Source organism: Taudactylus pleione, unplaced genomic scaffold (assembly GCF_031769625.1).
Source record: "Taudactylus pleione unplaced genomic scaffold, aTauple2 ptg000986l, whole genome shotgun sequence".
NCBI lineage: Eukaryota > Metazoa > Chordata > Amphibia > Anura > Myobatrachidae > Taudactylus > Taudactylus pleione.
In genome coordinates, this window is record NW_028285387.1 from 891,083 (window position 1) to 914,689 (window position 23,607).

The following is a 23,607-nucleotide window of genomic DNA, read 5'->3' on the forward strand; positions in this document are numbered from 1 at the left end:
TCAGTGTATAGAGAACATACATGACACTTATTTATCATGTCCCATCAGTGTATAGAGGGCCTGATTCAGACCCGGTCGCTATCTGCGTACACTCGCTGGATGCGTATGCAAATTTGTCAAAGTGACGCCACGGGAAGCGATCGCTCGCCAAGGCATAAGCACGCCCACCATGTCTTAGCGAGCGGCCACTTTGTGTATGCGTACGCCTAATCGTACAGGCAGAGACGCCCGCCAGCAACACGTCATCTCCAGGAAGCGTATTAAAACATTGGTACATCGAGCACCATCAGATGCGAACGCAGCGCTTGAGGTAGCTTTACCATACCGCAAGTATTGCGAGGAAATCAGTGTAAAAAAAATGGCAGGTGACGTGTACTATGATGCTGCCTGTTAATTATGCGTGCCTCTAAAACGATGTTGAAACACTCTGCTTGCGTTGGCATCCACAACCCCCTTATTAGTGACCTGCCCCTGTTACCACCCACAAACGGCCTCTCCTGTCACTCATTACCCTGGGCTGTCTTTGCAGGGCAAGCAAGCGGTATGCGATCGCAGTGAGTAGTTCGCACACGCGCAGAATGAAGCATGTACATGCACGTACACAGAACATCGGGCCGCTTGCGAGCGCACGCATATAGCGAACGGGTCTGAATCAGGCCCAGAGAACATACATGACACATGTGCTTTGTGGGTTCCGATACTTACTTCCCCAGTGCGAAACATTCCAATTTCACCGTGGATCCTTTAGCTGCCGCAACGGACTCTGGAAAGTGCACCTCGATCTTCGGTTCATACTCTCCCATCATACCTGAATGACAGAACAGGACACAGAGCAGATGCCCCATTATGCTTATTTGTAAAGTTATTTAAATGAAAGTTTAATTTCACCCACAGTGAAAAATTAGCTTTGTATGAAATGACAGTCAATATTCCAATATACGCTGCGCTGGAATTAACTCCTATAACTTTTTACAACTTTATTCCCTACAAAAATATCTCACCCTTTGGGAAATGCAAAATTTTATGATTAAAGGAACAATTTCTAAACTGACGCCGTCTTTCCTCTAAGCCCCAGAGATGACCTTGTGCCGGCTGACTGAGGAAGAGGCCCGAGGTGTCTCACTGCGACACCTCCTCAAACCCAACTAACCAGAAATAATGCCTCTGCAGCGTTTGTCCCACCTGAAGTGCGTCCGCTCTACCCACTAACATCGGAATGGCACCTACCGTCTGTCCTTAGGGTGAGCGGTGTACTAGGTCCCAGCTCCCGGGTGTTGGTCACCGTATTTGTAACCACGCAGGTGTAATTCCCGGCGTCGGAAGGCTCCACCTTAGCAATGTAAAGATTTCCGGTGACCTGTGACACAAATCTGCGATTGTCTTGCTGCACAAATGGAGGATACTCATTAAAGATCCAGGCGTAAACCAGTTCTGTATAGGGCAAGGAAAGAGCATTAAAAACCATGTCACAGCCATGCTATGTACTTTACATTAATACTAGAACATAGCAAACCAACAACATCTCACACGATTAGTGTATAATCTAAATTCCGCCCTAAAATTGAACAAAGATTGTTACATGTTACAGGAAACAAATACACTTCGCTTTCCAGATGTATATAAAAATAAGTTATTGATCATTCTAGAACATCGATGATGACGACCCTTTAAAGCAGGGGCTGGAAGCCTGATACATTTCAGCATTGGGCAGCCCCATAACCTGCAAAAGGGATAATACTATAGGGTTCATTCTAGCACCCTGCACCTGTCACAACCCGTGCAGTTCCTCTTTCCTGCCCGGTGTGCCGCTCTCTGCTCTGGTGCTTCTAGCACACTCAGCTGATGCAGCAAACTGCTGAGATACAGACCAGTGTGTGCTAGAAGCACCAGAGCAGAGAGCGACACCCTAGACAGGAAAGAGGAACTGCATTGGTTGTGACAGGTGCAGGGTGCTAGAATGAACACTAATACTAATCTCAGTAATTTCTATAAATCCATCTAAACAATGATATAGACACCTCTCTGTAATGACATGTCAGCAGGTCACTTAAACAAGCATTATGAGCTACAACAAACATAGGAGGCTCGTAGGCCCACTGCCGGCCCCTGGTCAGCCTACGGCCCATCAGTGCTTGAAAGTATTAACAGAACCATGAAAGGATCTTGAACAGCACAGAGTAACAATGGTGGATTTTTATTCCCAACAACTGTTTTCCAAAAGCATTTAAGATGATACATTTCCACCCTCCGACATTTATCACAAAATGTTATTTATCATTAACAATCGTCTATACAGCACTAGCACCTTTACAATGAGATCAAACAAAGTATTAAAACAGGGCCGGGCATTAACAACTAGATGACGTGGAAAGAAGTAAGCTTACAATGCATGGTGGCTCAGTGGTTAACACTGCTGTCTCACAGTGCTGGGGTTTTGTGTTCAAAGCCACCTCTGAATCAGACCAATGGGCTCTGGGCCTGATTCAGACCCGCTCGCGAGCGCTGAGCGCTCGCAAGCAGGTCGATGTTGCCCAACTGCGCATGCGCACGACGGAGGCGGCTACGTCGTGCGCATGTGCGAGACCCGAATAACGACGGCCAAGCCGTCGTTATGGGTCTCGCACCAAAGGGGGCGTGCTGTCGATGGTGATTGACAGCACGCCCTCTTTGGTGGGCGTGTCGGGGGCATGGCTGCCCAGACGGAGGCGTTCCCATGGGAACGCCTACCGTCTGGGACCGGCCCCACTGAAATCTCTAGTGATGTCAGTGGGAGTGCTTTTGGCTCTGATAGAGCCAAAAGCACTCCAGGGCTTGCGGCAACGAGACCCTACCGCAGGGTCTCGTCGCAAACCCGATGGTCGCGATGGTCTTGACCATCGCTACCATCATTTTGGCCACTCGCTATAGCTGTGGGTGGTCACCCACAGCTATGCGAGCGGCCAGGAGGCCGCTCCAAAAAGGAGGAGGGACGGCCCTGATTCAGAGCGAGCGCTCTGTCAGAGCATCCGGCTCTGAATCAGGGCCTCTGTGTCACACAACGCACATTGCAGCACTGCAAAGATGTATATTATTACAGAGACCTCACTTTATACATTCTATAGATTTTATATCCTGTCAATTTTAGAAATATATGTGCCCAGAGGAGGGAGAACAAGACCCCCAGAAGCATCTGACAATTTAACCACATGTGGGGAATACATCATTACTTCTCGGCCCCATACGTGGCAATCAGATCATTTCCCAACTGTTTCATTTGCCCATTATAACAATTACTGAAACCCTTCCTTGTAAGAAAGGCATGTAATCCATCCAGTGACTGCAATCATTACCCCCCTCGGGTGTAAGTGCGACAGTCTAACTCCCCGCACAGCGGAAACTCTCTCTCTGCCAACGCAGAGAGAACGTCATTTCTCCGGTCTCAGTGGTTGCCCCCTTGTCCAGGGTGTAAAAATCCCAAGAAAAATCTTTGTATGGTCCTTGAAAATACTTCTATATAATAATTAGGTGTCTCCTCCAAAGTAAATAGTCCGATTTGTAACAATGTAACCTCCATATTTGTGACCTCAGTTTCCTGCAGGGGAGACAACAGGATTCCAGACTGACCGCCTGACGTGTTTATATTGCAATATACCAACACAATTATGGATCTCTTTTTCTGCATAAAGTCAGTCTACTCAATTGGCAAGGTGTCTGCTTCACCCACCAGCCCTGCGAGAGGATGCATGACTGTAAATCCAAAGGTCATAGTAAGTCACTGCTACTGATGCGCATTTGTGGTTGGTACTTCCGTATCTCGGGGCCATCAATGCATTTGTGTGTATATATATATATTACACTCGTATACTGTATATGTATAAAAACACCAGTAGTGCAAATAGGTTAAGAGTAAACCTGTACCATACATATAGTGTACGAATGTTTGAATGTATGTGAAGACATGTAAATGCTCACAGAATTTATCAGAAAAAAAAGCTTACCCGTAAGCAGCCAACCAACCAACCAATCTACCAACGCATTTCGCCAAGGTGGAGCTATGTCTCATCACTCTGAATTCCTAATGGGAAAAGTTACCCTGAGGAAATCTGAGTGATGAGACTAAGGGGTCTATTTACTAATCTGTGTTAGGAGATAAAGTGAACGGTGATAAGGTACCAGCCAATCAGCTCCTAACTGCCATGTCACAGGCTTTGTTTGAAAAATGGCAGTTAGGAGCTGATTGGCTGGTACCTTGTCACAATTCACTTTATCTCCTAACACAGCTTAGTAAATAGACCCCTTAGCCTCATTATATAGTGATGCATCCATTCAAACAGGATTACATTAAGGGCCTCACTCAGAGACGGGCGCTACTGCGATCGCAGCTGTGATTTCATAAGGAACGCTACTGCCAAAATTATCCTGATAGTTCCAAAGCTTACCTGAGCATAGGGACGCCCACTGCAACCATCTCATATGCATATGATGTCGCTTACATGCGTAAATATCGGTAACATGGACGCACTTTGAGCGGCCATCTTGCCCTTGTGGAAGGTCTGACCAGCCGACTGGGCAGCTCTCCTGACACGCAGAGGACTCTCATGCTGCGTAGGAGATCGCAAGGGCTAATTTATGCCCATGTAACGGCGTTTAAACAGCCAGACGCGCCTGCGTTATATTGACCACCCCTCGTTACCGTCCCGAAACGCTGACTACCTGTCACTTACTTGGATCCTCGGTGCGTGCGGAATCGCAAGACAATCGCAGCGCGTGTGCAGTGCAGCTTACACGCATATGCAATGGTAAACAATCGCTCGATCTGCATTGCATTAAGGTCCATCTCTGAATCAGGCGCTATATGTATCTATGTGATTTTATATTATTTATGTACTATGGAGTCATAACTAATACAGAAACTTCTGTTGCCTGGGCTGCATGTGGAATCTGTTCATGTTGTCAGATAAGCCCTAAAACTTTTTATTTATGGCACGGTTCACTTTTGACTAAATTTGATCTACTGGTGTTACTGCACTAGGAGGTGCTCTTGTCTATCATACATTTCAGAATTAAGGAGTTGGTGTGGATTTGCTGTCCCCTATGCACTTTCATTTTTATGTATTTTTACTATTTTGTTTTTATTTGTTTTATATCTAAAAATATTTTTTCCATTTGTATGTTTTATGTTTTTGTATGCACTCCTAGCACCCAAATATATATCGTATATATATATAAACAAACAAACAAGATGACCTTATCTTGCGCTAATAATCAGTGCAGCACCTCACAATAAATTCCCTGTCAATACGAAGCAAACAGGTACAACTTCAGGAAAAAATCAGAGGGCACTACACAATAAAAAATTATTTTACATAAAAAATTTTTTAAATAATATATTTTTTTACGTTTATGCAAAGTATTTTTTTTATTATATAAATATATATATATATATATATATATATATATATACATTATACATACATATGTGTCAGATGTTACTATGGTATACTGAGGTAACATTACAGCATGACATAAGTGTCAGATGTTACTATGGTATACTGAGGTAACATTACAGCATTACATAAGTGTCAGATGTTACTATGGTATACTGAGGTAACATTACAGCATGACATAAGTGTCAGATGTTACTATGGTATACTGAGGTAACATTACAGCATTACATAAGTGTCAGATGTTACCAGGGCCGGACTGGGACCAAAAATAGGCCCTGGCATTTAAAGAGCACACAGGCCCACCTCACGTCAGCATCTGTCTCCTGGCATAGACTCCTCCCCTAACTATTCCTGACCCCTCCCACTTCTTAGTCTATGCTCTTACAAATGTAATTAATATTAGAACAACAGACAAGTGCACATCATTATCTATTAAAATACATACAACAGAGCACATCCTGCATGGGAGTCAAACATTTGGTATTGTGTTGGTTCTGTTAAGCTGTATACACACCTATAGATATATCTGTCCAATTTGTGTGGTGGGACAGAAAATCTGGGAATGTGTGGGAGCAAATAGCAATAGAAATATGCTCCCAGATGCTGGAAAATGGACCAGATTATCTTTCCCACCAGACAGATTGGACAGATATCTATAGGTAAAGCTGGCGCTTCACTGGTGTAGGTCATATACAAGAAAGGGGAAGGCATTTTCCCAAGCGATAGTTTAGCAGTTGTAGAAGATTAGATAGTGTTCACTGTAGGACTTTTTTAGGGCAGGGGTGCTGAATGCAGAGGACCCCTCTGTGCACACCAAAGCAGAGCCGCAACTACACATTTTAACAAAAGAGCGTTTGTGCTGCCAACCATAGGGGAAGCAGGGAGAGCGCGTGCCGAAGTCACACGCAAAAAAAATTCAGGCGTAGTTTTGCTGGGACGGGGTGTAGCCACCTAATATTTCACATTACGTCACACAGTACTGTCCCGTTTCACATTACGTCACACGGTAGTGCCCCATAGTCACGTTACGTCACACAGCAGTGTCCCTTTTCACATTACGTCACACGGTAGTGCCCCATAGTCACGTTACGTCACACAGCAGTGTCCCTTTTCACATTACGTCACACGGTAGTGCCCCATAGTCACGTTACGTCACACAGCAGTGTCCCTTTTCACATTACGTCACACGGTAGTGCCCCATAGTCACGTTACGTCACACAGCAGTGTCCCTTTTCACATTACGTCACACGGTAGTGCCCCATAGTCACGTTACGTCACACAGCAGTGTCCCTTTTCACATTACGTCACACGGTAGTGCCCCATAGTCACGTTACGTCACACAGCAGTGTCCCTTTTCACATTACGTCACACGGTAGTGCCCCATAGTCACGTTACGTCACACAGCAGTGTCCCTTTTCACATTACGTCACACGGTAGTGCCCCATAGTCACGTTACGTCACACAGCAGTGTCCCTTTTCACATTACGTCACACGGTAGTGCCCCATAGTCACGTTACGTCACACAGCAGTGTCCCTTTTCACATTATGTCACACGGTAGTGCCCCATAGTCACGTTACGTCACACAGCAGTGTCCCTTTTCACATTACGTCACACGGTAGTGCCCCATAGTCACGTTACGTCACACAGCAGTGTCCCTTTTCACATTACGTCACACGGTAGTGCCCCATAGTCACGTTACGTCACACAGCAGTGTCCCTTTTCACATTACGTCACACGGTAGTGCCCCATTGTCACGTTACGTCACACAGTAGTGTCCCTTTTCACATTATGTCACACGGTAGTGCCCCATAGTCACGTTATGTCACAGTAGTGTCCCTTATTCACATACACATATATGAATATTTGCACATAAATATTATAAAATAGAAATATAATAAACAATATATTGTATACAATATTAATACTACATGGATCTGCAGGTTTGAAATAGCAACATACTTAAAGGAATAGAGAGACAGGAAAAAGAGAGGAGGAAAGGGGGGAGCCAGGAGAAAAGGAGAGGAGGAATTTGGGCAGCTGGGGAGAGAGAAGGAAAGAGGGGACCAAACATAGGAGAAATAGGGAGAGCCAGGAGAAAGAGAGGAGGAATAGGAGGAACTGGGGTAGAGAGAGAGAATATGGGGAGCCAGGAGAGACATAGGAGGAATATGGGGAGTAGGAAGAGAGAGAAGAAATAGGGAGAGCCGCGAGAGAGTGAAGGAACAGGTTGAGCCGAGAGAAAGGGAGGAGGAACTGAGGAAGCTAGAGAGACATAGGAGAAATAGGGTGAGCTGGGAGAGAGAAGGAATAGGGGAAGCTGGGAGAGACATAGGAGAAGGGAGCTGGGTGAGAGTAGGAAGGAATAGGGAAAGACGAGAGAGAGAAGAGGAATAGGGGGAGACAGGAGAGAGAAGAAAGGGGAAGCTGGGAGAGAGAAGAGGAATAGGGGGAGACATAGGAGAGGGGGAGACGGGAGAGATGCAGAGGGAGACAGGGGAGAGGGGAAGAGGGAGAGGGGGAGACAGAGATGGGAGAGGGGGAGAGAGAGGGGGGGGGAGAGGGGGAAAGAGAGAGAGGAAGGGGGGGGAGAGGGAGACAGACAGGAGAGGGGGAGAGTGAGAGAGAGAGAGAGAGAGATGGGAGGGGGAGAGTGAGACGGGAGACGGAAGAGGGGGAGATGGGGGAGGCGGGAGAGGGGGAGACGGGGAGACAGAGACAGGAAGGGGGGAGAGGCGGAGAGGGAAACGGGAGGGGGAGAGAGACACGGAGACGGGAGGGGGAGATGGAAGGGGGAGAGGGAGACAGAGATACTACATGCTGCACACCCCCCCCAACTGACATAGCACATGCTGCGCGTGCACCCCCCCAGGCCCCAACACTGCACCCCGCACAACTGACATTATTTACACATGCTGCTCACCCCCCCCCCTTCCCCCTGCTTCCCCCGTGGAGGTGCAGTTACCTGGTGAAGCTGCAACAAGCACATGCGCAGCGCAGCGCAGCACAGCACATCTCCCTGCTGTGCACTTGCCTCATGATCCTGCCCAGTCAGTGTCCAGTTCGGAGGGCGGGCATGGCAGATGGGAATGGACAGCCTGGCCCCAAACACCGTCCAGAGAGAGGACAGCCCGGACAGACTGACAAGTGCAGCCAGCAGCAGGTCGTGGAGGCCGGTCTCAGCTGGCGTCCGGACTCTTCAGTGCGGCTGTGTGCGTGGCCCTGGTGGCGGCAGTACAACCTCCCGTACCTCGTCGTGCTCAGCAAGAAGATTTCAGGAACGCGCGGCCGCGTCATGACGCACCTTGATGACGTCACTGCGTCATGATGCGGTCGCGCATTCGTACAATCTGTTTACTGAGCAAGGCGCTGCCCGGGAGGTTGTACTGCCGGGTGAGCCTGTGCTCAGCCAAAGCGGCCCATTTGGCCATCGGCCCTTCTGGCATTTGCCAGAAGTGCCCGATGGCCAGTCCGGCCCTGGATGTTACTATGGTATACTGAGGTAAAATTACAGCATGACATAAGTGTCAGATGTTACTATGGTATACTGAGGTAACATTACAGCATGACATAAGTGTCAGATGTTACTATGGTATACTGAGGTAACATTACAGCATGACATAAGTGTCAGATGTTACTATGGTATACTGAGGTAACATTACAGCATTACATAAGTGTCAGATGTTACTGTGGTATACTGAAGTAACATTACAGCATTACATAAGTGTCAGATGTTACTATGGTATACTGAGGTAACATTACAGCATTACATAAGTGTCAGATGTTACTATGGTATACTGAGGTAACATTACAGCATGACATAAGTGTCAGATGCTACTATGGTATACTGAGGTAACATTACAGCATTACATAAGTGTCAGATGTTACTATGGTATACTGAGGTAACATTACAGCATGACATAAGTGTCAGATGTTACTATGATATACTGAGGTAACATTACAGCATGACATAAGTGTCAGATGTTACTATGGTATACTGAGGTAACATTACAGCATTACATAAGTGTCAGATGTTACTATGGTATACTGAGGTAACATTACAGCATTACATAAGTGTCAGAGGTTACTATGGTATACTGAGGTAACATTACAGCATTACGTAAGTGTCAGATGTTACTATGGTATACGTTTGTAGTTCATTGTCCATTCTCTCTGTCCAACAAACGATTTTCGTTCAGAAAATCGTTCATGTTGTGCAGAATGAACGATAAACGATGAACGATTTCCATTCACTGTATGCATGATTAAAAAATTGTTTATCGTTCTTGAAAATCGTTCATTCTTTAAGTAACGATCTTTAGTGAACGATTTACGTTCGCTTTTTCAAGAGAAAATCGTTCACTAAAATTGTTGGTTACTAACATCGTTGTGTGTGTATGCAGCTTTACTCTGAATCAGGCCCTCAGAGCGCATTGAGGAACGACTGTAGAGTGAACTGCAATAGAGTGTCAGTGTGCAATATGGCAGATGGACAGTAGAGGGCGCTCAATACTCAGTGATCAACAAAGATACCACTTATGAAATCCCGTTACCTCCAGAGTGAGCAGGCGGTCCGCACAGCAGCACCATCCCTTGTCCCTCTCGTACAGACACCGTACTTCGGGTCCTGGTCTGGAATGAATCGAGATCTGTGGATAAAGGAGATGGTGAGGCTGACTGTACAATGACCAACGACCACACAGCCAAATAGCCCTGATCCATGTACACTAAATAACAAAAAAACAAAACACGTCTCTGTTCCTCCCATTAGCAGATTACCCATAAGAACAGTCCCATCAAAATATAGCTCTCACTATAATAAATAAGCTTTTTACAGTTTCTGAAAGGGAGCGGAACAGGTTCATACGTTACCCGACAGGCAAATAAATCACACAGAAATAATGAATGTACAGGCAGCAAGAAGAGCAAACCGCGAGATAACCGGCATCCTGACAGCGGTCACGTTACATGATCTCATTAAGCCTTGTTGGGAGAAAGTCAAAGGGGGCTCATTCACATCCATCGACCGTTCAAGTGTTTTCAGCGGGTAACTAAAGTCTGAAAACCACAGTAGAACAGGCTCATTCCTCTCACTATGGGCCTGATTCAGAGCCGCTCGTAAGCGGCCGCTCGTTCGCTCCGGGCAATGTTTGCCCAACTGCGCATGCGTACGGATCGTTATACGCATGCGCGAACCAGTCAGTGCGGCCAAAATTTGTTTGTTCGCTAAATAGCGAATGCCTGATAATTTGAGTGACAGGGAGGCGTATGTGGGTGGTAACAGGGGAAGGTGCTTGAAAACGGGGAGTGGAGATCAGAACGCAGGCGTGCTTAAAGGTCAAAACGGGCGTTTTATGGGTGTGCATAATTAATACTGCAACGTCATTGACCACGTCACTGGGTTATTTTATAGCCAGAACTGCTCGCAAGATTGTGGTAGCAAAAACCAACCACAATTCTTGAATAGCGAGCAGTTCATACGCTGGTCAATGTACTCGATTAATCTAATAAATATTGGACATGACGCAGGATGCGAGCGGCCAGGGGGCGTATTTTTCCAAAAAACGACCGCAAGTTTTGTTCGCTCGTTCAGACCTAGAGGCGTGAACAGACCGCAAAGAGCGAACGGTTCATTTGAATAGCCACCCCTATTTTCTGGACGAGCGAGCGCTAATTGCGTCCGGCTCTGAATCAGGCCCTATGTTATGAAGTGTGACCTATTTCTCATGTGTGTTATCTATACTATAGGCTGCACTGGTATCAGCTTATTGGGTACCTGAACAACATGGGGAGGCCCAGGTGGTGGAAGATGCGGTGAGCACGGTGCCGTTATTCATATCATAGCACACCTCATGGTAAGATGCATCGGGGACGGCACCACAACACAACAGAGACACAATTCACCGCAAATCACATGATTGAGCCCCATGATGCGGGAGGAAAGACTATTTCCAGTTATTTATATAGCGCACAGATATTCTGCAGTGCTGTACAGAGAAAATTCGGCCATTCACATCAGTCCCTGCCCCAGTGCAGCTTACGCTCTATATTCCCTATCACATGCTCACACACATACACACTAGGGTTAATTTTTGTTGGGAGCCAATTAACCTACCAGTATATTTTTTGAGTGTGGGAGGAAACCGGCATACACAGAGGAAACCCATGCAAGCACAGGGAGAACATACAAACTCCACACAGGTTAGGCTGTGGTAGGAATCAAACCCACAACCTCAGTGCTGTGAGGCAGTAATGCTAACCATTACACCGTCTGTGCTGCCCATGAGAGCTCTCCTAAAGACGGGTGTCTCCATGTATTCCAAGAGAGTAAGCAAATATAGAGTAGAGGAATAACTGGAAGAGAAAAAAAAGGAATAACCTAAATAGTAAATGAGGAATAACTGGAAGAGTAACAGGCGGAATATTTGGAAGTGTAAATAGCTGGAGAAATAACTGGGAGAGCAACAGTAGAATAACTGGAATAGTAAAAGGAGGAATAACTGGAAGAGTAACAGGAGAATAACTGGAATAGCAAAAGGAGGAATAACTGGAAGAGTAACAGGAGAATAACTGGAATAGCAAAAGGAGGAATAACTGGAAGAGTAACAGGAGAATAACTGGAATAGTAAAAGGATAAATAACTGGGAGAGCAACAGTAGAATAACTGGAATAGTAAAAGGAGGAATAACTGGAAGAGTAACAGGAGAATAACTTGAATAGCAAAAGGAGGAATAACTGGAAGAGTAACAGGAGAATAACTGAAATAGCAAAAGGAGGAATAACTGGAAGAGTAACAGGAGAATAACTTGAAGTGTAAAAGGAGGAATAACTGGAAGAGTAAAAGGAGAATAACTTGAATAGTAAAAGGAGGAATAACTGGAAGAGTAACAGGAGAATAACTTGAACAGTAAAAGGAGGAATAGCTGGAAGAGTAACTGGAGAATAACTGGAAGAGTAAAAGGAGGAATAACTGGAAGAGTAACAGGAGAATAACTGGAAGAGTAAAAGGAGGAATAACTGGAAGAGTAAATGGAGGAATAACTGGAATAGCAAAAGGAGGATTAACTGGAAGAGTAACAGGAGAATAACTTGAACAGTAAAAGGAGGAATAACTGGAAGAGTAACAGGAGAATAACTGGAATAGTAAAAGGAGGAATAACTGGAAGAGTAACAGGAGAATAACTGGAATAGCAAAAGGAGGAATAACTGGAAGAGTAACATGAGAATAACTGGAATGGTAAAAGGAGGAATATCTGGAAGAGTAACAGGAGAATAACTGGAATAGCAAAAGGAGGAATAAATGGAAGAGTAACAGGAGAATAACTGGAATAGTAAAAGGAGGAATAACTGGAAGAGTAACAGGAGTATAACTTGAATAGTAAAAGGAGGAATAACTGGAAGAGTAACAGGAGTATAACTTGAATAGTAAAAGGAGCAATAGCTGGAAGAGTAACAGGTGAATAACTTGAATAGTAAAAGGAGGAATAGCTGGAAGAGTAACAGGAAAATAACTTGAATAGTAAAAGGAGGAATAGCTGGAAGAGTAACAGGAGAATAACTGGAATAGTAAAAGGAGGAATAACTGGAAGAGTAACAGGAGAATAACTTGAATAGTAAAAGGAGGAATAGCTGGTAGAGTAACAGGAGAATAACTGTAATAGTAAAAGGAGGAATAACTGGAAGAGTAACAGGAGAATAATTTGAATAGTAAAAGGAGGAATAGCTGGAAGAGTAACAGGAGAATAACTTGAATAGTAAAAGGAGGAATAACTGGAAGAGTAACAGGAGCATAACTTGAATAGTAAAAGGAGGAATAACTGGAAGAGTAACAGGAGAATAACTTGAATAGTAAAAGGAGGAATAACTGGAAGAGTAACAGGAGAATAACTGGAATAGTGAAAGGATGAATAACTGGAAGAGTAACAGGAAGAATAGCAGGTAGAATAATTGGATGAATAATAGAGTAAAAGGAGGAATAACTGGAATAGTAAAAGGAGGAATAGCTGGAAGAGTAACAGGAGAATAACTTGAATAGTAAAAGGAGGAATAACTGGAAGAGTAACAGGAGAATAACTGGAATAGTAAAAGGATAAATAACTGGAAGAGTAACAGGAGAATAACTGGAATAGTGAAAGGATGAATAACTGGAAGAGTAACAGGAAGAATAGCAGGTAGAATAATTGGATGAATAACAAAGAATAAAAGGAAGAATAACTGGAATAGTAAAAGGAGGAATAACTGGAAGAGTAATAGGAGGAATAACTGGAAGAGTAACAGGAGAATAACCGGAATAGTAATAGGAGGAATAACTGGAAGAGTAACAGGAGAATAACTGAAATAGTAAAAGGAGGAATAACTGGAAGAGTAACAGGAAGAATAGCAGGTAGAATAATTGGATGAATAACAAAGAGTAACAGCAGAATAACTGGAGGAATAATGAAGAATAACAGGAGAAACAACTTATTTATCTAGAGAGCCCTCCGCACAGACGCTGATTTCTTATAGATGATTTTCACAGTTATGAAAAAATAAATCCTTTATTGATTAAGTAATAGCTAACTGCTTTGGCAAACCTGTATACATAAAATCTGCTTTAATCAAACACCACAACATTTCATTTAATGATTTGAATCTGTTCTCGCCATCCAGAGATAACAGGACAGGGTAGCGGGGTACAAGTACTACTCCGCAATAAGTTAAAGTTTAATAGGAAATGTGAGAAAGCCTTCGCCGGCAATACTTACCACCGGCGACAGAAGTGTGCGTAACACTTTAATGTAAAAGGCCAAATGCAAAAGAGATTCTGTACTGGCAAAAACGAGAAAGGACTTTTCACCCTGCGCTAAACATTTCATACAGTGCTGCATTACAAGGTTATTAGCATGACTGGCCCCCAAGAAGCCGGAATGCGTCAGTTCTGGGACTGCAGTTGGGGACGAGGAGCCCTTCAAAGCATTAGAGACAGAAACTGTACTCAGTGGGGCCTGCGGTTACCACAGAGGGAGACCTAGCACAGACATCCGGTGCTGTCCATGGATCAATATAGGAATGTTTTCTATACTGCTACACACATACACAGTGTAAGGTAAGGGGGCTGTATAAAGGGCGTCTGCAGGCAAAACTCTACCAGCTATGCGAAAAATATTTCCAACCGTTCATTCACAAACGGGACAGTAGTGCAGAGGGAATGGTGCTGGGGGGTCATTCACAAACAGGACAGTAGTGCAGAGGGTATGGTGCTGGGGTCACTCACATGCAGGACAGTAGTGCAGAGGGTATGGTGCTGGGGGGTCACTCACAAGCAGGACAGTAGTGCAGAGAGTATGGTGCTGAGGGTCACTCACAAACAGGACAGTAGTGCAGAGGGAATGGTGCTGGGGGGTCACTCACAAACAGGACAGTAGTGCAGAGGGTATGGTGCTGGGGGTCACCCACATGCAGGACAGTAGTGCAGAGGGTATGGTGCTGGGGTCACTCACAAACAGGACAGTAGTGCTGAGGGTATGGTACTGGGGGTCATTCACAAACAGGACAGTAGTGCAGAGGGTATGGTGCTGGGGTCACTCACATGCAGGACAGTAGTGCAGAGGGTATGGTGCTGGGGGGTCACTCACAAGCAGGACAGTAGTGCAGAGGGTATGGTGCTGAGGGTCACTCACAAACAGGACAGTAGTGCAGAGGGAATGGTGCTGAGGGTCACTCACAAGCAGGACAGTAGTGCAGAGGGAATGGTGCTGGGGGGTCACTCACAAGCAGGACAGTAGTGCAGAGGGTATGGTGCTGGGGGGTCACTCACAAGCAGGACAGTAGTGCAGAGAGTATGGTGCTGAGGGTCACTCACAAACAGGACAGTAGTGCAGAGGGAATGGTGCTGGGGGGTCACTCACAAACAGGACAGTAGTGCAGAGGGTATGGTGCTGGGGTCACTCACAAACAGGACAGTAGTGCAGAGGGTATGGTGCTGGGGGTCACCCACAAACAGGACAGTAGTGCAGAGGGAATGGTGCTGGGGGGTCACTCACAAATGGGACAGTAGTGCAGAGGGTATGGTGCTGGGGTCACTCACAAACAGGACAGTAGTGCTGAGGGTATGGTACTGGGGGTCATTCACAAACAGGACAGTAGTGCAGAGGGTATGGTGCTGGGGTCACTCTCATGCAGGACAGTAGTGCAGAGGGTATGGTGCTGAGGGTCACTCACAAATAGGACAGTAGTGCAGAGGGAATGGTGCTGGGGGGTCATTCACAAACAGGACAGTAGTGCAGAGGTTATGGTGCTGGGGTCACTCACAAACAGGACAGTAGTGCAGAGGGTATGGTGCTGGGGGGTCACTCACAAACAGGACAGTAGTGCAGAGGGTATGGTGCTGGGGGGTCACTCACAAACAGGACAGTAGTGCAGAGGTTATGGTGCTGGGGTCACTCACAAACAGGACAGTAGTGCAGAGGTTATGGTGCTGGGGGTCACTCACAAGCAGGACAGTAGTGCTGAGGTTATGGTGCTGGGGTCACTCACAAGCAGGACAGTAGTGCTGAGGTTATGGTGCTGGGGGTCACTCACAAACAGGGCAGTAGTGCTGAGGTTATGGTGCTGGGGGTCACTCACAAACAGGACAGTAGTGCAGAGGTTATGGGGCTGGGGTCACTCACAAACAGGACAGTAGTGCAGAGGGTATGGTGCTGGGGTCACTCACAAACAGGACAGTAGTGCAGAGGGAATGGTGCTGGGGGACACTCACAAACAGGACAGTAGTGCAGAGGGTATGGTGCTGGGGGTCACTCACAAACAGGACAGTAGTGCTGAGGTTATGGTGCTGGGGGACACTCACAAACAGGACAGTAGTGCAGAGGGTATGGTGCTGGGGGTCACTCACAAACAGGACAGTAGTGCTGAGGTTATGGTGCTGAGGGTCACTCACAAACAGGACAGTAGTGCAGAGGGTATGGTGCTGGGGACACTCACAAACAGGACAGTAGTGCAGAGGTTATGGTGCTGAGGGTCACTCACAAGCAGGACAGTAGTGCAGAGGTTATGGTGCTGGGGGGTCACTCACAAACAGGACAGTAGTGCAGAGGTTATGGTGCTGGGGGTCACTCACAAACAGGACAGTAGTGCAGAGGGTATGGTGCTGGGGTCACTCACAAACAGGACAGTAGTGCAGAGGGTATGGTGCTGGGGGTCACTCACAAGCAGGACTAGTGCAGAGGGTATGGTTCTGAGGGTCACTCACAAATAGGACAGTAGTGCAGAGGGTATGGTGCTGGGGACACTCACAAACAGGACAGTAGTGCAGAGGTTATGGTGCTGGGGTCACTCACAAACAGGACAGTAGTGCAGAGGGTATGGTGCTGGTGGGTCACTCACAAACAGGACAGTAGTGCAGAGGGTATGGTGCTGGGGGGTCACTCACAAACAGGACAGTAGTGCAGAGGTTATGGTGCTGGGGTCACTCACAAACAGGACAGTAGTGCAGAGGGTATGGTGCTGGGGGGTCACTCACAAGCAGGACAGTAGTGCAGAGGTTATGTGCTGGGAGGTCACTCACAAGCAGGACAGTAGTGCAGAGGGTATGGTGCTGGGGTCACTCACAAACAGGACAGTAATGCAGAGGGTAAGGTGCTGGGGTCACTCACAAGCAGGACAGTAGTGCAGAGGGTGTGGTGCTGGGGGTCACTCACAAGCAGGACAGTAGTGCAGAGGGTATGGTGCTGGGGTAACTCACAAACAGGACAGTAGTGCAGAGGTTATGGTGCTGGGGTCACTCACAAGCAGGACAGTAGTGCAGAGGGTATGGTGCTGGGGTTCACCCACAAACAGGACAGTAGTGCAGAGGGTATGGTGCTGGGGTTCACCCACAAACAGGACAGTAGTGCAGAGGGTATGGTGCTGGGGAGTCACTCACAAGCAGGACAGTAGTGCAGAGGGAATGGTGCTGGGGACACTCACAAATGGGACAGTAGTGCAGAGGGTATGGTGCTGGGGTCACTCACAAACAGGACAGTAGTGCAGAGGGTATGGTGCTGGGGTCACTCACAAACAGGACAGTAGTGCAGAGGGTATGGTGCTGGGGTCACTCACAAGCAGGACAGTAGTGCAGAGGGTGTGGTGCTGGGGGGTCACTCACAAACAGGACAGTAGTGCAGAGGGTATGGTGCTGGGGTCACTCACAAACAGAACAGTAGTGCAGAGGGTATGGTGCTGGGGTCACTCACAAACAGGACAGTAGTGCAGAGGGTATGGTGCTGGGGGACACTCACAAACAGGACAGTAGTGCAGAGGGTGTGGTGCTGGGGGTCACTCACAAGCAGGACAGTAGTGCAGAGGGTATGGTGCTGGGGGGTCACTCACAAGCAGGACAGTAGTGCAGAGGGTATGGTGCTGGGGTCACTCACAAACAGGACAGTAGTGCAGAGGGTATGGTGCTGGGGTCACTCACAAGCAGGACAGTTGTGCTGAGGTTATGGTGCTGGGGGTCACTCACAAGCAGGACAGTAGTGCAGAGGGTATGGTGCTGGGGTCAGTCACAAGCAGGACAGTAATGCAGAGGGTATGGTGCTGGGGGTCACTCACAAGCAGGACAGCAGTGCAGAGGGTATGGTGCTGGGGTCAGTCACAAGCAGGACAGTAGTGCTGATGTTATGGTGCTGGGGGTCACTCACAAGCAGGACAGTAGTGCAGAGGTTATGGTGCTGGGGGGTCACTCACAAGCAGGACAGTAGTGCAGAGGTTATGGTGCTGGGGGTCACTCACAAGCAGGACAGTAGTGCAGAGGGTATGGTGCTGGGGGTCACTCACAAGCAGGACAGTAGTGCAGAGGTTATGGCGATGGCCTGCATTACCCTCTAGCAGCAAATTAGTGCTACGGAACCCAATCCCAGGTTGTTTATTCAATCCGGGGATTCGAGATAGAAAAATTTGAATCCCGGGATTCAGTTGATGAATGGGGAGGGCGCGGCTGAAGGTGCGGGCCGATGTGGGGCTGCGCAGTGTAGCCTTTGACGTCACGTCACGCTGCACACAGCCGGGGGCATAAAAAAAAAAGTGCGAAAAAAATAATTAAACCGCACATGCGCTCACTACAGATGCGCGAGCATCGTGCCATGTGAATCCCCGCGCCTGCCTACGCTATGCTATGGCGCGCACCATGCATTCCTATGGAGGCACGGTAGCGAACGCAGTGGGCGCGTATACTCTCGCGCTATGCGTGGTGTGATTTGCTGTGCCAGCGGCAAGGATATAGCTGGGCAGATCTGTAATCCCGAAATCCCAGGATTGGAAGTTCCAATCCCGGGATTCAAATCCCACCAATTTTAGGCCAAAATCCTGGGATCCCGACCCCTTGATTGCCTCCCTAATCAGTACAAGTTTACACTAAAGTTTCTGATGTCTTATTAAATTTACCAAACTACCTATTTTCCCCCTGTAAAAGTATCGGTAGATGGGGGGGTGGGGGTCTTGTACACAGTAGCATGTGAGTTTCCCAGTTACTAATAAAGGATGCACCCAATCACAGAGATCCTGGACGCCGATGGCACGATCGGATGCTTTATAAGACAGAAATAAATAGTGCATGATCTGAGGCTTGGTGATATGAAGGAGTTATAGGCGGGATATATATCTCAGGCATTAGTGTGACATATGAAGATTGCTGCGCATTTAATGACCGGTGAGTCCGGCTTGTCAGATTGCCGCGTCTCTGCAGCGTGCATAATGAAGTGCTGGAAACACCAATACGAATCACTGACGGCCTAATAACGCTCCGAGTGGGCACATAATTCTAATGACTTATCACTGTTATTACAGGGAGAGAATACAGATTACTGCACGATCAGGGTGAGCGTCAGCTCATCTGACCTTTACATTTTTTTAGATGTATATTTAATGAGGAACAAATGCAATGTCAGCTGGAACGCTCTGAAAAATACAATACCTCGGAGTCTCTCTGAGCACCTGCTGTCTCTGTGTCATATATACTGCGCTCTCTCTCCTACATGCATATACAGCAGCAGTCTGTATGCGGTCTGTGTGTCATATATACTGCGCTCTCTCTCCTACATGCATATACAGCAGCAGTCTGTATGCGGTCTCTGTGTTATATATACTGCGCTCTCTTTCCTACATGTATATACAGCAGCAGTCTGTATGCTGTCTCTGTGTCATATATACTGTGCTCTCTTTCCTACATGTATATACAGCAGCAGTCTGTATGCGGTCTCTGTGTTATATATACTGCGCTCTCTCTCCTACATGTATATACAGCAGCAGTCTGTATGCTGTCTCTGTTATATATACTGTGCTCTCATTCCTACATGTGTATACAGCAGCAGTCTGTATGCTGTCTCTGTGTCATATATACTGCGCTCTCTCTCCTCCATGCATATACAGCAGCAGTCTATATGCTGTCTCTGTGTCATATATAATGCGCTCTCTTTCCTACATGTGTATACAGCAGCAGTCTGTATGCTGTCTCTGTGTCATATATACTGCGCTCTCTCTCCTCCATGCATATACAGCAGCAGTCTGTATGCTGTCTCTGTGTCATATATACTACACTCTCTCTCCTACATGTGTATACAGCAACAGTCTGTATGCTGTCTCTGTGTTATATATACTGCGCTCTCTTTCCTACATGTATATACAGCAGCAGTCTGTATACTGTCTCTGTGTCATATATACTGCGCTCTCTCTCCTACATGTATATACAGAAGCAGTCTGTATGCGGTCTCTGTGTTATATACACTGCGCTCTCTCTCCTACATATATATACAGCAGCAGTCTGTATGCTGTCTCTGTGTTATATATACTGCGCTCTCTCTCCTACATGTATATACAGCAGCAGTCTGTATGCTGTCTCTGTGTGTCATATATACTGCGCTCTCTTTCCTACATGTATATACAGCAGCAGTCTGTATGCTGTCTCTGTGTGTCATATATACTGCGCTCTCTTTCCTACATGTATATACAGCAGCAGTCTGTATGCTGTCTCTGTGTGTCATATATACTGCGCTCTCTTTCCTACATGTATATACAGCAGCAGTCTGTATGCTGTCTCTGTGTCAAATATACTGCGCTCTCTCTCCTACATGTGTATACAGCAGCAGTCTGTATGCGGTCTCTGTGTTATACATACTGCGCTCTCTTTCCTACATGTGTATACAGCAGCAGTCTGTATGCTGTCTCTGTGTCATATATACTGCGCTCTCTCTCCTACATGTATATACAGCAGCAGTGTGTATGCTGTCTCTCTCATCCTCTCACTGACTGTCCCTCTGTGTCCTATTCTCTCTCATCCTCTCACTGACTGTCCCTCTCTGTGTCCTGTTCTCTCTCATCCTCTCACTGACTGTCCCTCTCTGTGTCCTGTTCTCTCATCCTCTCACTGACTGTCCCTCTCTGTGTCCTGTTCTCTCTCATCCTCTCACTGACTGTCCCTCTCTGTGTCCTGTTCTCTCTCATCCTCTCACTGACTGTCCCTCTCTGTGTCCTGTTCTCTCTCATCCTCTCACTGACTGTCCCTGTCTTTGTCCTGTTCTCTCTCATCCTCTCACTGACTGTCCCTGTCTTTGTCCTGTTCTCTCTCATCCTCTCACTGACTGTCCCTCTCTGTGTCCTGTTCTCTCTCATCCTCTCACTGACTGTCCCTGTCTTTGTCCTGTTCTCTCTCATCCTCTCACTGACTGTCCCTCTCTGTGTCCTGTTCTCTCTCATCCTCTCACTGACTGTCCCTCTCTGTGTCCTGTTCTCTCTCATCCTCTCACTGACTGTCCCTCTCTGTGTCCTGTTCTCTCTCATCCTCTCACTGACTGTCCCTCTCTGTGTCCTGTTCTCTCTCATCCTCTCACTGACTGTCCCTCTCTGTGTCCTGTTCTCTCTCATTCTCTCACTGACTGTCCCTCTCTGTGTCCTGTTCTCTCTCATTCTCTCACTGACTGGCCCTCTCTGTGTCCTGTTCTCTCTCATCCTCTCACTGACTGTCCCTCTCTGTGTCCTGTTCTCTCTCATTCTCTCACTGACTGGCCCTCTCTGTGTCCTGTTCTCTCTCATCCTCTCACTGACTGTCCCTCTCTGTGTCCTGTTCTCTCTCATCCTCTCACTGACTGTCCCTCTCTGTGTCCTGTTCTCTCTCATCCTCTCACTGACTGTCCCTCTCTGTGTTCTGCTGTCTGACGCGTGTTTCTCCTGCTGCGTGATGTCACCTCTGAGAGAGGCGAGTGTGCTGGATCTGAGTCGCTCTCAGACGCCATTGTGTCGCTGCGGGTGAGGAGAACGGCCTCAGCGTCCTTCACGTTTTATTTGTTGATGTTAAATTATGCTGTAATGTGATGTGATTGTCACTGTTACAAATGTTTCCTAATTAATTGACCTGAACACAATAACATGCTGATTATTTAATTAGCACCAGTCCAATGGGGGTGAGGGATTAAACGCGAGGGGGGTCAGGAAGTAATTGTGGTCTCCTTGTACAAGTCTCCTAGCAACTCCTGTTCCCAGAATCCGAGCTCTGCAAGTAACAGGGAATGGGGGGAATGAGACTGCTCGCACATATACTGCCTCCATCTCATAGGGTGATCACACTCTCTTCTGCTTTTCCCAATTATTTCACAATTTTAATAATCTGGATGGAATCAGCTAAGTAAATGCCTTTGTCTCCAGGCACTGTTTCCATTGCAGATAACATAGGGTCTCATTCAGACCCAGACGCAAGCGCCGATGCGCTCGCAACCGGGTCGATAGTTAGCCCTGCGCACGCGCAGCGCAAGCCCCGGAGGGAGAGAGAAACTCTCTCGCTCCGGAGCTCTCTACTAAAGGGGCGGGGGGGGGTGTTGATCGACAGCTCGCCCCGTTTTGTAGGCGGGGCGGGGGGAGGTGGTTTCAAAAATGGAGGTGTTCCTTAAGGAATGCCTACCGTTTTGTGGGCGGCCGCAATGACATCAGCAGTGATGTCAGTGGGGAGCTTCCTGCTCGATCAGAGCAGGAAGCTCCCTATGGCTTGTGGTTGCCGAGACCCAACCTTAGGGTCTCGTCGCAAGCCCCGATGGTCGCGATGGTGCTCACCATCGTGACCATCAACCTGGTCGGTCGCTAAGCTGTGGGTGGTAACCCACAGCTTAGCTAGCGACCAGGAGGCCACACTTAATAAAAAAGGAAGCGGCCACCTCATTCAGAGAGAGCGATCACTTCTTGTGACTGCCTCTGAATGAGGGCCATTGGGCATGATTAAGACCCGGTCACAAGCGCTGAGCGCTCGCAACCGGGTCGATGGTGGCCCAGAGCGCATGCGCACGACGGAGCCGGGTCCGTCGTGTGCATGCGCGAGACCCGGATAGCGACGGGCAATCCGTCACTCCGGGTCTCGCACCAAAGGGGGCGTGATATCGATGTTGAGTGACAGCACGCCCCCTTTGGTGGGCGGGCGGGGGGGTGGCTGCCCAGACGGAGGCGTTCTCATGAGAACGCCTACCGTCTGGGGGCAGCCCCACTGACATCACAAGTGATGTCAGTGGGAGAGGTTTCGGCTCTGTCAGAGCCGAAAACTCTTTGGGGCTTGCGGCCGCGAGACCCTACCACAAGGGTCTCGTCGCAAGCCCAATGGTCGTGATGATCTTGACCATCGCGACCATCATCCTGGCCGCTCGCATTAGCTGTGGGTGGCAACCCACAGCAATTCGAGCGGCCAGGAGGCCGCTCCATAAAAAAAAAAAAAGACGCTTTGATTCAGAGCGAGCGCTCTGTCAGAGCGTCCGGCTCTGAATCAGGGGCATAGTACGTGGCCATTTATCCTGAAAAGAAGGCATATTGATCAAATTCAGTTAATGTTGCTACAAAGTTGCACAGGGGGGGTTGTATCATGCTTTAGAGAGAAAGTATCAACCAATCAGCTTCTAATTGTCATTTTTCAAACACAGCCTGTAACATGACAGTTAGGAGCCGATTGGTTGGGACTTTAGCTTTCTCCAAGCTTTGATGAATCTCCCCCATAGTCACAGGAACCTTTACTATATTGCATTTGTGTTTATCCAGAGGGAACAACCCCGCAAATGTGACTGCTGCCAATTCAGCCTCACATGGGGCAAATATATATTTCTGACCCTAAAAAGCAATCATATAAATTCCTTGGATCAGGCGCCCCCATGGTGCCCTCTACTAATTATAGCTGCAGACACATTTCTGGTAATAAAGGCT

At 47.3% G+C, this 23,607-nt stretch overlaps 1 protein-coding gene across 3 annotated transcripts in view; it reads right to left on the reverse strand.

The window, feature by feature from the left end:
* Nucleotides 1–23,607, reverse strand: part of LOC148454536 (contactin-4-like) — a 370,760-nt gene that overhangs the window by 56,398 nt on the left and 290,755 nt on the right. For all 3 annotated transcript variants that reach the window (XM_088460822.1, XM_088460823.1, XM_088460821.1), the window contains exons 5-7: nt 9,978–10,073; nt 1,228–1,431; nt 706–808 (exon numbers count right to left, since the gene is read on the reverse strand). In XM_088460822.1, the coding sequence (XP_088316948.1) occupies nt 706–808; nt 1,228–1,431; nt 9,978–10,073 (403 nt within the window). The remainder of the gene's footprint in view (nt 1–705; nt 809–1,227; nt 1,432–9,977; nt 10,074–23,607) is intronic.